Here is a 13,537-nt window from a genome sequence, read left to right on the forward strand (position 1 = left end):
AATCACTTTAATAAAAGTAGGTCAGGTTTCAGGTATATAGGAGATCATGGTACAATGGGTCAGTTTGACTTGTCACATAGCCAAGAACAGCTCAGTATGACTGGAATCAAGTTTGACTTGATAAAAACATGCTGCAATATTTTCCTCTGCCCCTCTCTCTAATTGTATTTGTGTTTCTCCACCCTGCCTTGAAGCAAACTAGTTATTTATTATAATTGAGAGACAAACGGTAGAGGGGCTGTTCAACGTGTTTCAATAAAAAGTTGCTGTCATCTTTTAGGATTCGTCAGTCGTTACATTTTCATCAAATAGCAACTTTTTAATAAATTAAACAATCTTTTAAACTAGAATTTTCTCTGTGTCGCCTCTTCCTCTCTGCTTCAGTGCTTCTTACTCTACGTGCTTCTTTCTATCTCTCCCCCTCTCTCCTTCTTTCTCTCTCTGTCTCTCCCTCTCTGTCCTTCGCCCCCTCTCCCTTACCCCTCTTCCTCGTGCCCATCCACACCTCCCTCTCCATCCATCCATTAATGGATGGAGTTAATTAACTCCATCCATTCATCCTCCTCTCCCTCTCCTGTACTTTCACTCCCCACCTCCCTCCCTCTTTCCATCCCCCTGAGCAATAAGACCAGTTTCTTTCCTTCCGACCACGCCTTTAAATTCTCCTCCCTGCAGGTAGTTTGAAGTGAGCCGGTTTCACTGGGCCGATGCCTCGGGGTTCCCACTGTAAACACTGTTAGAGCAACTGTCAGTATTCCAATCCCCAAGCACATCGTTCTTACAGGACCGATACCTGCGTCATATGTGTCATTGTCCATTAAACTTTAGTTAGTACAAATAGCAAACATATCTCGTCATGCATAAATAAATATAGCCAACGTCTCAAGCCTTTAGTTTCGTAAAAGGAGTTGATTTGCAAATTGACCAATAAGACAAAATGTCTCATTCTGCATATTTCTCAGTGGGCTATTTATCACTGAGGTATAAGCAGTAGTGTTTATAATAACGTGAGAGCAGGTTTTCCTGTCTTGGTAGAAGTTTACACATTGACCGTCCTGAACACAGTCAGGAATACAGAACAAACAGCACACAGCTCTGCTGTTTGAGCTGCTTAAAGAAACAGCTCTCAATTTAAACCATTAGAAGTTTCCTGGAAATGGCTGGATAAGTTAGGCATTTAGTGCAAAACAACACAGCATAATGCGAATAAATCCAATGTCTGCTGTAGCCTATGCAAAGTGCCTTAGCCAATTGTTCTCATGGGTGGTCCCTTCAGGAATAGAACCACCAAACCTATGTAACTTAGATAGTTTTTATGTAGACATAGCACTCTACAGTGTTTACGCATACCGGTAGTTTCATTACATAGATATTTCACTGTTAGCTTACGTATATGATTCTTGATGACAACTTTTTATGTATTTGATGTATTACCATGTGTTGTTCTTGCTTACTGTAAATCGCTCTGGATTAAGAGCATCTGCTAAATGCCTAAATTGTAATTGTAACCCTGTCATTGATGATGCTTTCTTAATGGATCTACAAAACAGAACCGTTAACTCTGGCTAGTGTTGATTTTGACAGCGAATTTGTATAGTCTTTTGAATAATGTAAAATTTAGTTTTAGCCATATTTTAGTCATCTGAAATAGTTAGTCTAGTTTTAGTCGACTAAATCTACAGTTGATTTTGGCAACTAAAATATATTTTGGTAGACTGTGATGGTAAATGGTAAATGGTGCATTTATATAGCGCCTTTATCCAAGGTGCTTTACATAGATTGTGCATTACATTCACCCATTCACACACACATTCATACACCGATTGCGGCGGAAGCCATGCAAGGTATCAACCAGCACATCGGGAGCAATTTGGGGTTCAGTGTCTTGCCCAAGGACACTTCGACATGTAGACAGGAGGAGCCGGGTTTCGAACCGCCGACCCATGGATCATTGGACGACCTGCTCTACCTCTTGAGCCACAGTCGCCTACATATTGATAATATGTAGTGGAGAGCCAGTGGAGAGCCAGTCTCTCCACTCAGAGAACCTGGGTTACCGTGTAACCCTCCGTTCTCGTCTAAAGGGACCCCAGTAAACGATACTTTATTCTGATGTTTTCTATGAACACCTTTCTCGTGTAAAGGGGGCATTCATTTTAGTCCAACATGCCCTGTTCTCAGGGCATGTTCACCCCAGAGCACAGCATTACAAGCCTTATTGATGCTAATTTATGGCCTATCTTCTACCAATTCAACTAAATTGAACCTTTAACTCTAATTGCGTTTAATAAAGGTAAAATACGTTAGATATGTTATTGTTAGGTGGCTCTGCCGCTCTTCTGGCATGCTGCCATATAGGCCTTAATAATCCAATCAGCTCCAGTCTTACTCAGTGGTGTAAAGTAACTAAGTACATTTACTTAGTTAAGTACTGTGCGAAAGTAAATATTTAGGTACTTTTACTTTACTGGAGTCCAATTATCTGTACTTTAGTTTTACTTCGACTCTACTACATTGAAAACTTTAGTTTCTAATTACTTTGTAGATTTGGATTATTATTATACAACATATACATTAACCACTTCAGCACTATATATTTCAGCCATTTGAAAATAGTCGATCTACAAGCGCACAATGAGTCGCGATGCGGCAAATTGTCGGCTATTTTCTAAACATTTGTATACATTTGAAAATATGGTAGATTCTGCATAATGAGTACTTTTACTTTTAGTACTTCAAGTATATGTTGATGCCAACACTTTTGTACTTTTACTCAAATACATGTTTAATTCCAGACATTTACTTGTATAGTTCTCCAATGCAGATATTGATACTTTTACTTAAGTATAAAAACCTTTGAGTACTTTTCCCACCACTGATGGTGGTGCAGGGGACAAGTATCTCGAAGAGTGGCCTCAGTTGACTGGACGGTAACATGTTTATCAGACCACAACACACACTGCTAACCCTAACTGTCACTTCACCCTTGGCCAGTGGACCACAGCCAACCATGACCCAGCTGTGTGATACTGCACAGTGGACCACAGCCAACCATGACCCAGCTGTGTGATACTGCACAGTGGACAGATCCAGACAGATAAAGCACATATTAACAACAGAGAGAAACATGGAGAGAGGAGGGGGGAAAAAATATTCCAGACAGGCAGGCAGGGGCAGAGACAGAAGGAAAGATAGATATAAGATCTTTTTCTTTTTGTAATAAAATAAACATATTTCAAATAAATACTTGCATAGCAGTATTCCAGTTCACTCACGATCCTACACGGTGGCATACAGTAGGCTTATCAGAAAGACAGACAGCAGCCAGAAGTACTTTGGCACTCAATTTGTTTTGTGTGTAAAATACACAATACATGGTGATATTAATAGACAGACATGTGCACATACCGATGCATATGCATGGACAAGACTGGTCATGTCAACAAAAAAAACACTAAACTACACTATACTGTCATGAGATGATATACTCACAGTACTCAGGGCCGGTCAGAGATCTTCAAGTCTCCATATGCTCCCACTGTCAACACTTCAACACTACCTCTCCCTCCCTCCTTCCTCTGTCTATCACTTTCTGTTGTAGCCTTATAACTGTCTTGCCTCTCAGTCACTATAGCTGTCAGTTTCTCTCTCACTCGCTATCGCCCTCTCTGCCTCACATACACCCCCTCCCCCATCCATTCTCTTTCTATCCCTCCCTCCCATTCCCCCGTTTGATTCAAAACTGTGACACATGAAAATAACTTGATGCAGTATACCTCAGTCGACTCTGGACTATGAGTACTTCCTCATTCTCGCGTGTCTCTCGTTCACGTTGTCCCTCGCTGAAGCACACTTGTTGAGGTCTTATCTTGACTTATGTCTCTCCCTTTTTCAAGCAGCAGATAAAAGGCAGCTGTTTCTGTTATTAGGCCTATACTTCACTGCCAAAGTTTGTCAAAGTTTACATAAGCCTTTCTTTGTTGTATTAACTGCAATTGACAACCCGCCTTTTCTTTGACTTTGGTTTTATGTTGTTCCTCCTGTATGTGTTTATACATTGGTTCTACAGTACCTCAAGTCCCCTCCCTCAGGGCATGGGTGAGGGTGGGTGGGTAGATTAGGGGGAGTTGTTTTTTTGTATTGCTGTTGTTTGTATGTCTTGTTATTTTACTGTAACCCTTGTTTTATTTTACAGATCCTACACAGTTGTTCTCTCATAGTTGTTGTCTTTGTTTTCTTTTCTTCAGACCCAACTCTGAACTGAGTGGTGCTGTGTGTGTGTGTGTGTGTGTGTGTGTGTGTGTGTGTGTGTGTGTGTGTGTGTGTGCGTGCGTGTGTGCGTGCGTGCGTGCGTGCGTGCGTGCGTGCGTGCGTGCGTGCGTGCGTGCGTGCGTGCGTGCGTGCGTGCGTGCGTGTGACCACTTGCAGTGACCTGCAGCTGCCAGCAGCAGCTGTAGGTCAGCTGCAGGTCATGGTAGAAACAGAGAATTCCGTGCTCAAACAGACATACACACAAAGCTGTGCCTTGGAGTGGCTAGCACCACTCAATTTATCTTTAGTTGTTTTCTACTCAGGAATCATGTCCATATTTGGACATGATTGATCTGGGATTCAGATGAGTAAGGCTGGGGCCAAGGCTAATCTGGGACTCCATATTTAGACATGGTGACCTCATCACAATGACAGGAGCAACGCAACTGGACAGTATAAACTGCAAGCACGGTCCCGCTCTCTCATTGACATTATTGATTGTTTTGCGTATCAGGTTTTTCAACACTGTACAGTAAACTACATCTAGAACAACTGCTGTAGTTCTTGAGGTCATCTCTGAATCACGCGGGCAAGACAATCTCTGGTAGAATTATGATTGACCACCTCTAATCCTAATCTAACCCCCTTTTGCATTAAGCAGTGACCCAGCAACAAATTAACCATGACAGGGGTAGAGTGGATCCTGTACTGTTTACTGGATGCTCTTTGTATCTACGTTGCGTACATGCCGTCACTCGTGCTCAATGCCAACCCTGGAAAATACCTTAACCTAAGGGGAGTCAACTGTAAAGATAAAAACTTCAATTACCCTAAGACTGGCGCCCCCGCCACCATCAACAATGAACTTTGGGCTGTCATCAACCTCATCCCCGCCGTGTTATTCGGAGTAGGGGAGATATTCACTAACTGGTACCATTTCAAACAGTCATTCTACAAGGTAGCAACCACATTCTTGTTTGGAGCCTTTACCAGCAATTCGCTGACTTACATGGCTAAGTTCTACGTAGGCCAGCTCCGTCCAGACTTCCTCGCCGTATGTGAAGTGGACTGCACGGACAAGGGATGGATATCGGATGTCACGTGTCAGGACTCACAAACGAAAGAGCCTTATTATGATGCTAGGTTATCATTTTACTCCCTTTACTCCTCACACGTTATGTACTCCATGGTCTTCACAGTATATTATATTCAGGCTCGAATGAAGGGCAGTGGATGGACGCATCTGGTGAAACCAGCCATGCAGCTCATGCTGATGCTGCTTGCTGTGTGGGTCGGATACACACGTGTGAATGACAACAAAAACCACTTGTACGACGTGTTGATTGGACTGCTGCAAGGAGGCTTCCTCGCCTTTCTCATGGTCCATCATCTCTTCCCAGAGGTCTTTAAGCTGAAGGAAGAAGTGGAAGAGAGTGATGAACAACAGGGCCTTGCGGGTCCCTGACTTAGAGCAAGGAAACTACTTATAGTCCTACTTATAGTCCAATTTCATGAACATACAAATGATTTTGAGCGGTGGGCACACCGTCTCCATCATGTAGCTTGTCTGTCTGTCTGTTTGTCTGTATGTCTGTTTAGAGTATCAACAGAGAAAGTGGTGCTGTTGAGCTTCACACTGTGCACAGGTGCATGATGGGAAGCTGAGTTATTAGTGTAACTGTACACTAGTCTTTTCAGCACGTGCAAGTGTCTGTCTGGGCCGTGTTGCTGTTTTTGTGTGTTTGTTTGTTTGTTTGTTTGTTTTTGTTATTGATTTGTATTCATATAGCACAATTTTAACTTGGTTGCCCAAATTTAACTCTGGACAACTCGTAATTTGTATAATCCAAGATGGTTACTGAATGCCATGCTGAAAATGCCTTCGAAGGATTTTCATGTGTGTAAAATCCATTTCTGATGTTATCTTTTTCATTGTTGTAGGTTTTATGTGCTAACTGACCCTTAGCAGACTGCTAAGGTCTCTCTTGCACCTTCTAATCCAAGATATATGGCTATGGCCCATCAGTGTAATGATAGCAATCTGAGAAGGGACTGGCTTTCTGGCCTTCTCCTCTATTTAAGGGGCTCCTCTGGCAGAGTTCATTCTCTCCCCAGCCACCATGAAGCCGCATGGGCATGGCCCAGTGCAGTTTGATTAGTTTAGCTTTTTGTTTTGCATCCACCACCTCACACAATGCACCCATACCGTATACTACACTACTGACACTTACAGCACCATCAGGAAAAGGAACGTCACCAACATACTTGATGTAAGGGATGGTGAGGAAAAGGATAGACATTTACAAATTGAATTGAGAAGCTAAAGGTGCAGTGTTACAAATTGGATTTGATGTAGTTATAGAGTGAGTCAGCGACATGTGACTCGAGTCAAGTCCAAGTGAGACCCGTTCATATTTTGACATTTGGCAAATACAGTTGTCTACGCTTGCTTCCTTCCTAGATTCTCAGAGGTGGAGATGGATGCATTTTTTTGTGCTATTTGAGACGGTTGGCTAAAACAGGAAGTGGAGTGATTCTGAGCCTCTGAGCCTACGCTTCCATGCCTATAGCAGACAGTGAAACGTATTCAAAAGTAAAGACTGCTGATTTTAAGGCATATGAGCTTGTACCGGAGGTGTCAGGAAACATGAGAGGCAAACTTATGTTGAGTTTTGCACACGAGTTGTCCACTCTTTTTGGTCGGTGGCTGCTGAGGTTAACTTAAAACACTTACAGCGCTAGCATTTATTGAAAAATTAGGATCTAATTCACGCCAGCATTTTTGAGCTCTTATTTTGAAAAGCCACATTTCCAGTCTACCGGAAGTAGTATTTTCCTAGTAAGCTCAACGGAGCCTGGACAGGCCTTGTTTACAAGTTGAATCCAAACCGGGGCACTGGAGAGGTCCACATCGTTGGCTCTGTGCCGTCAAAGAAACGTTGTTTTGACCAAAAATGCCATCTGGGACAAGGAATAGGAGATACAGGCGATTGAAAGAAACAGATAGAATATATATATATATATAAAAGCGCAATTGCCATTAATCAACGGCAATGGCGGTAAGAGTAGTATCAAAAAATAGGCTTCAATTGCCATTAATCAATGGCAATGGCGCTGAAAGAATGAATACTGTGGAACAATAATTGTGTGAACTACTTTTTCTTTTTTTTAAAGATTTGTTTTTGGCTTTTATGCCTTTATTGATAGTATCAAGTGAATATGGCTCCATTTTCGTCACTATACCCCTTATCCCTAAACTTCTTTGCCTTTTTGTCTCCACCAGGCCGAAGGCATGGGGAGAGAGTATGTTTTGCACTCCGTCTGTGTGTGTGTGTCCGTCCTTCCGTCCGTCTGTTACCAGCTAATCTCCGGCACCGTTAACCCGGTCGATGCCAAACTTTGTACACACACTCCCTGGATGCCAACGATGAACCTCTGCCCCACATTTTCCAGAACGGCCTGTTATAGCACCACCATGAGGCAGCTTTTCACATTTTTTTCCTAAAACTGCACCGATCTGCGTGAAACGTTGCATGCACACTCCCTAGAGGCCAAGGACAAACATTTGACCTGCATTTTCCGCATCTGCCTTTTATAGCGCCACCAGGAGGCCGACTTTTGTAAAACACATTTTTGATATTACTCCTCCAGATTCTGTCCAAAAATCTCACAAATCGTTACACAGTATCTCTATGGTCATGTGCTCAAGTCGGATCTGTCCGATATTTCATATTCCATCCTAATTGGCTATAATTGGCTTTCACAGTTTGCAAGATTGCCCCGTTTTGAACAAAAGCCTCAAATCATGAACGCAGCATGCAATTTACGTGAAATCTTTCACACATTTTCTTACTAGGCTGAGGAATATATCCCACCCTTTTCACATTGGCCTATTATAGCACCACCAGGAGGCCACAACCTGACCTGCCCTGGTGGAGACCTGTGCCCCGAGGGGCACTTTTTCTAGTTTTTACTATTTTGAAAAACATTTTTGAATAGTTCAACTAGCCAATCTACATTGACAAGTTGTGAGCTTGTAGACTGGCCATTTTAACTATTCAAAAATGTTTTGCAAAATAAGTTTAGTGATAAGGGGTTTAGTGGTGACGAAAATGGAGCCCCTAGTCTCTCGAGACAGACTGTTGACTCCGGAGTAGTATGACGGAAGCATTTGAAAATTGTGGGAGCTTACAGTCTGGCTTGCTCACGGGACTACTATTACTGACTCCCTGGCCTTACAGGTAGGCTATACCTGTAATCCCCTTTCAGTGATATCATTTTAAATATATCAAATATTGGTTGATGTTAGTCCATGTTGTTGACATAATGATCTGATGGATCTGGATCGTGTGTCTGGCAGCATGAAAACAAATAACCAATGATCTAGAATGTTGAGCCCCAAAACAAGAACACTTTAAAGGGTTCCAGCAGACTAACAGATTCATCCAGTTTCTTTGTTTTCTTTAATATAATAAAAGACATTTAGCAGAGTATTTTTCAATATGTTCAAGCCTGACATCATGGTGGTCAGTGTGACTGTTAAGTACATTTTGTCGATTTAAACTATGATGACATTTTTTCATCAACAAATTATTTCACTGACAAAAACTAAATAAAAACTAAAGCTATGATGATTAATATTGACAATTTCAACAACAAATAAAAACTAGACTAAAATGTTAGGTGAGAAGAGAACCGGTAGAACCAAAACAAGTCATTTTATTGTTTGGTCATGTGCTCGGGTGTTGCCAAGCTTACAATGCATCGTGCTGCAATGTATTGTGAGCTTGTAGATCGGCTATTTTCAGCATGCAACCAAGTATAAAATCAGGCATTACGATACCATCACAGCCCGCCAAAATCCATTTTAGTCGACAAAATCAACTGTAGATTTAGTCGACTAAAATCTTACGATATTTAGTCGACTTAAACTAGACTAAATCTAAATCATATCAGATGACCCAAAAAAAATACTAAATTACTTGTTTTGTCAAAACTAAATCAAAATGTGTTCTAAATCAACACTGGATCCCAGAGTGGGAAAAGCACTTAGTTTATGGCTGTCTTGGCCCACACACAGGTGCACCCTACTGCCACCGTCTGGTAGGAGGCGGTGTAGCAGCTCTCCTTGTGGCTGAGGACCAGGACCTGCTGGTAGATTGGTACAGAGTTGATAGTGAACGCTCCGGGCTGACTGGGGTTATTAGGGCTGCTGCAGTGACTGCTGCTGCACTCAGCCTCCCAGATGGTGGAGGGGATTCGGTTTTCTACGGTGGAAAATCTGGAAAGACAAAAATTAATATAACATAAATGAACATCAAATCTAATATCTGTTGAAAGCATGCTACTGTATCTGTACAGTATGTGGCATGTGCACATGCCACATACTGTACTTGTTTTAGTCCAGATGTACTCTGGGGTCTTATTTCTGGTTGATTCTTGCCTCAGCTGTGGGATATTGGGGGGTATTTAAGGAGACAGCAGTGGTATGCTGTGTGAGCCAGACTGGGTTTTCCAGACAGGTCGTGTAAGTTTTGGCTCCTTTACTCGAGTAAAATCACTCATACTTTTGAAGTCTGAATTCTTGTCTTGCCTATATATTATGTTTTCTGAGCATTCCTACAGATCCTGCATTCACATGTGTGTGTGTGTGTGTGTGTGTGTGTGTGTGTGTGTGTGTGTGTGTGTGTGCGTGCGTGCGTGCGTGCGTGCGTGCGTGCGTGCGTGCGTGCGTGCGTGCGTGCGTGCGTGCGTGCGTGCGTGCGTCCGTGCGTGCGTGCGTGCGTGCGTGCGTGCGTGCGTGCGTGCGTGCGTGCGTGTGTGTACAATATATACTCACTTCCATGTCCATGGGGAGAGGGATCGGACGTGGATGTTCCCATTTCCCTCAGAGCTGGATTGGGTCACTGCAGAGATGACCAGCACTGCGTTACATTGCTCTGATGCCTTGTCTTTCCCTTTGGCCACACCGAGCGCCACCATTACGCACACACAGGCTGCAATCTGAAGACAGGAGAGGAGAGATGATGACAGTATACAATAAGAGGAGATGAGATTCTATACATGCCTTCTAAAACCTAAAAAAAAATGTTTTCTGAAAACGTACTGTATGCTATGCCAGTGGTTCTCACACGTTTTCATGTCGAACACATATATAATATATGTATATTATATTTGTGGCGGCCACGGACCCCCATCTCAAAATATTGTGTTCCAGGGACCCCCCAGAAGCAAAGATTTGAGTTAAAGTTTTCCAATATATTATATTCACACATTTTCACGTTTTTTATTTTTCAAAAATGGCAGATCTACAAGCTCGCAGCGCGGGAGATTGTAGATCTGCTATTCTAAACCTAAAATGACACAGATGCCTTCCCGTTCTTAATGGGTTAAAGACAACATTTATTTTTTGTTTTACTTTTTCAATCAAAGATTGATGTCACCTAATAATATTGAAAATTTCAATTGGTCACTTTAGATGAGCAGCTGCTATTTTTTTAACAAAATAATGATACCACATAATGAAATGAAAAGTTAGATTTCAACTCGATTATGAGATGCTCTGAGGCTTGACTGAGAAGAAGTTTCAATGACTGCAGTACTGCACTAGAATAAATGATCTTCAGCTCACCAGGTATTTGGACGTGCTGCTTCGAAGCATCTTCATTCTTCTCAGTTTCTGTTCTCCCTGTTCTCCCTTCTTTCTAAAGTCGAGATCTATCTATATATTGCTGCCAACATGGTCTTATCAGATCACACTTACCAACTGATAAGAGGAGATGGTACTCGTTACTCAATGGGGAGTTTTCACTGTGTCTTATCTCTCATGGATATCTATACCACACAACAGATCAAGCCATGGATGGAAGCCTGGTGTTTTAGTTTGGTGTTTGTTTGTCTAAGATGAAACGGTATGATTTTCTGTGTGATAACATCTCTGCCCACTGTGGAAGTAGGCACAACTGTGAGCTTGTATTCGGTTGTTTGTGTATACGTTGTTTGCTATCTCTATCTCCATCTCAATCAAGCATTTTGAAAAGACGTTTGAACATGGCCTCCCACGTAAGCCGCATCATAGTCGCGACAGCATCGGTGGCCTGGTAATATAATGCCAATCTGCCATTACCTAGAACTCTCTATCATTTCATGAAAGGCTGCATGCCCACTCGCGGCATGCTCAACATTCACCCAGTTCAATGTAATAAAATCGTTAGCCTCACAGCATAATAAGTCATATGTCTGCCATGAGTATCATGAGTAAAAAACGAATTTTGTCTGATAGATCTCAGCCTAAATTAACTCTACTCTCCTAACACTGCAGATTCATCGTGCCTTATTTCCTATGTTATCAGCCTATCAGAATGCTTATTACATTCAAAAAATCTTTTAGGCCCAAGTCAAAAAGTTGGCTGAAAATCCACAGCACATCAAAGGCCCTAAAAACAAGGCTCCAGACATCCCAAAACAAACTGGTCAGGCCACTTCTTGGCCTTACTCCATGCAGAACCCACCTCACCCCCGCTCATTAGATAGGTTGTAATGGCCCAGGCGGTGGCGTAACCGCCTGGGCACCCGACCGGTAATCCAGTCGCAGTGTGCCGCGGGTTCGACTCCCGAGCCCGACACAGCCTTTACTGCATGTCTTCCCCCATCTCTCTCCCGTTTCCTGTCAGCCTACTGTCTGTCCCTTCAAAAACCAATAAAAGGCGTAAGCCGCAAAAAAAATATCTTTAAAAAAAAAAGATAGGTTGTAATGACTTATAGGTTGGAAGTACAGCAACTTGCAATGAGCCTGGTCTACAAGATTCTTTCTTTTCAAAAAAGTTGAATTAAAATGTTTATTGCAATTTTTCAATAACATAAATCTCAGAGATCTCAGGGCAGACAAATAATGAAAAGACTATGTTGTTGAGCAACACATGCCCTTCCCAGCCTCTCTACGAGTACTCCATCTCTGCTAAACCCCACAATAAGTCATTGGGAGGGGTGAAGAAAGCCTCGGGTCTCCTCCGATACCCGGGCCGTCAAGCCACCATCTTCTTTTCACCTGACAATGGGGGGGGGGGGGGGGGGGGGGGGGGGGGGGGGGCGTAACACATGTGGAGGTACACGCTATCCCCCCAATTCCTCCCCCCCTGAACAGGCGCCCTGACCGTTTGTGGGGATCATCAATGCAGCGACAAAGATAAACCCTCCCCATTCGGCTTCCCACCCGTGGCGCGAACATGGCCAATTGTGTTCGTTGGAGCGTCCGGCCAAGCCCAACCAAGTCCCTGGTCTACAAGATTTGCTACACCACTAAGATACCCATATGTACCTATCAAAATACCTCCTTAATGTCAAAGTCCACGATCACACCAGAGGGAGTTCCACAATTGACATCAGCTACCTGCTCTAGTCCGAGCACACAGCTGCATTCCTTCTCTCCCTCACACACACACACACATGGATGGTAAACACGTGGTAAATTATGGACCGCTACAGTACATCAATAACTACTCGGTTATTAATATCATGATTAGTTTAAATTGAAGAACCCTTTCCCGTCGACCATGTAATCATGCTAATTCACCTTTGAGTTTTGAGTCTTGCTTTGGGTCACACATTTGCATTATGTATATGGCTACGTTTGGAACAAAAGGGTAGCCAGATGTGACAAACTGCTTTGTTTACTGTCAGGAGGAATAAAAAAACACCCATCCTTTGTCAAGTATAGGATGCTAGACTGAGGTCCACTTTGGTTTTTACACTGTTTTAAATTTAAGACAATTTCACAATTACTTTCTTAACCCATAACCTTTTTAACAACTTCTGTCATATTAAAAATAATAAGGAAGTTAGGAAATTGTTCACAGTAACTACTACATTTAATACTGAACTGAAATGCACAATGGAGAAATGTATTTGGGGTAACACTTGCAGATACGGTTCATGAACTAATGATTAACTAATGATTAACTAATACATTAGTTAAGCATTAGTTAATCATTAGTTCATCACAATTCATCATGAATCATGATGAATTCATCATGATTCATGATGATGATGATTCTGATGATTCATCATGAATCGTCATTAGTTAACCACGATTTGTAGATGATTTATAGATCTAATTTTTCCGCCCAAATCTATGCCCAGGATGAGTGCTCATAGGCGGGTAGGTCTCTCAGTCTCTCTGGAGGTCATTCCTGGTTGTACCCATGGGTCATTTTACTCAATTCTTTGCCCACGATGGGTGCTCAAAGGTTGGTAGGGGTCTGTCCGGAGCTCTCCCTGGTGCTTTATG

General features: G+C 42.5%; 2 protein-coding genes across 2 annotated transcripts; one reads left to right on the forward strand and one right to left on the reverse strand.

The window, feature by feature from the left end:
• Positions 1 to 4,996: 4,996 nt before the first annotated feature.
• LOC306919749 (phospholipid phosphatase 2-like) lies at positions 4,997 to 5,716 on the forward strand (the record flags this gene model as incomplete). Its single annotated transcript, XM_079496301.1, has 1 exon — positions 4,997 to 5,716. One exon carries the CDS (start codon positions 4,997 to 4,999, stop codon positions 5,714 to 5,716), a length of 720 nt encoding a protein of 239 aa, XP_079352427.1.
• Positions 5,717 to 9,300: 3,584 nt separating this feature from the next.
• LOC306919750 (interleukin-17A-like) lies at positions 9,301 to 10,912 on the reverse strand (the record flags this gene model as incomplete). Its single annotated transcript, XM_079496302.1, has 3 exons — positions 9,301 to 9,532; positions 10,091 to 10,254; positions 10,883 to 10,912. The coding sequence occupies 3 exons, from the start codon at positions 10,910 to 10,912 to the stop codon at positions 9,301 to 9,303; spliced, it is 426 nt and encodes a 141-aa protein (XP_079352428.1).
• Positions 10,913 to 13,537: the final 2,625 nt, after the last annotated feature.

Source organism: Electrona antarctica, assembly GCF_951216825.1.
Source record: "Electrona antarctica genome assembly, chromosome: 3".
Classification (NCBI taxonomy): domain Eukaryota; kingdom Metazoa; phylum Chordata; class Actinopteri; order Myctophiformes; family Myctophidae; genus Electrona; species Electrona antarctica.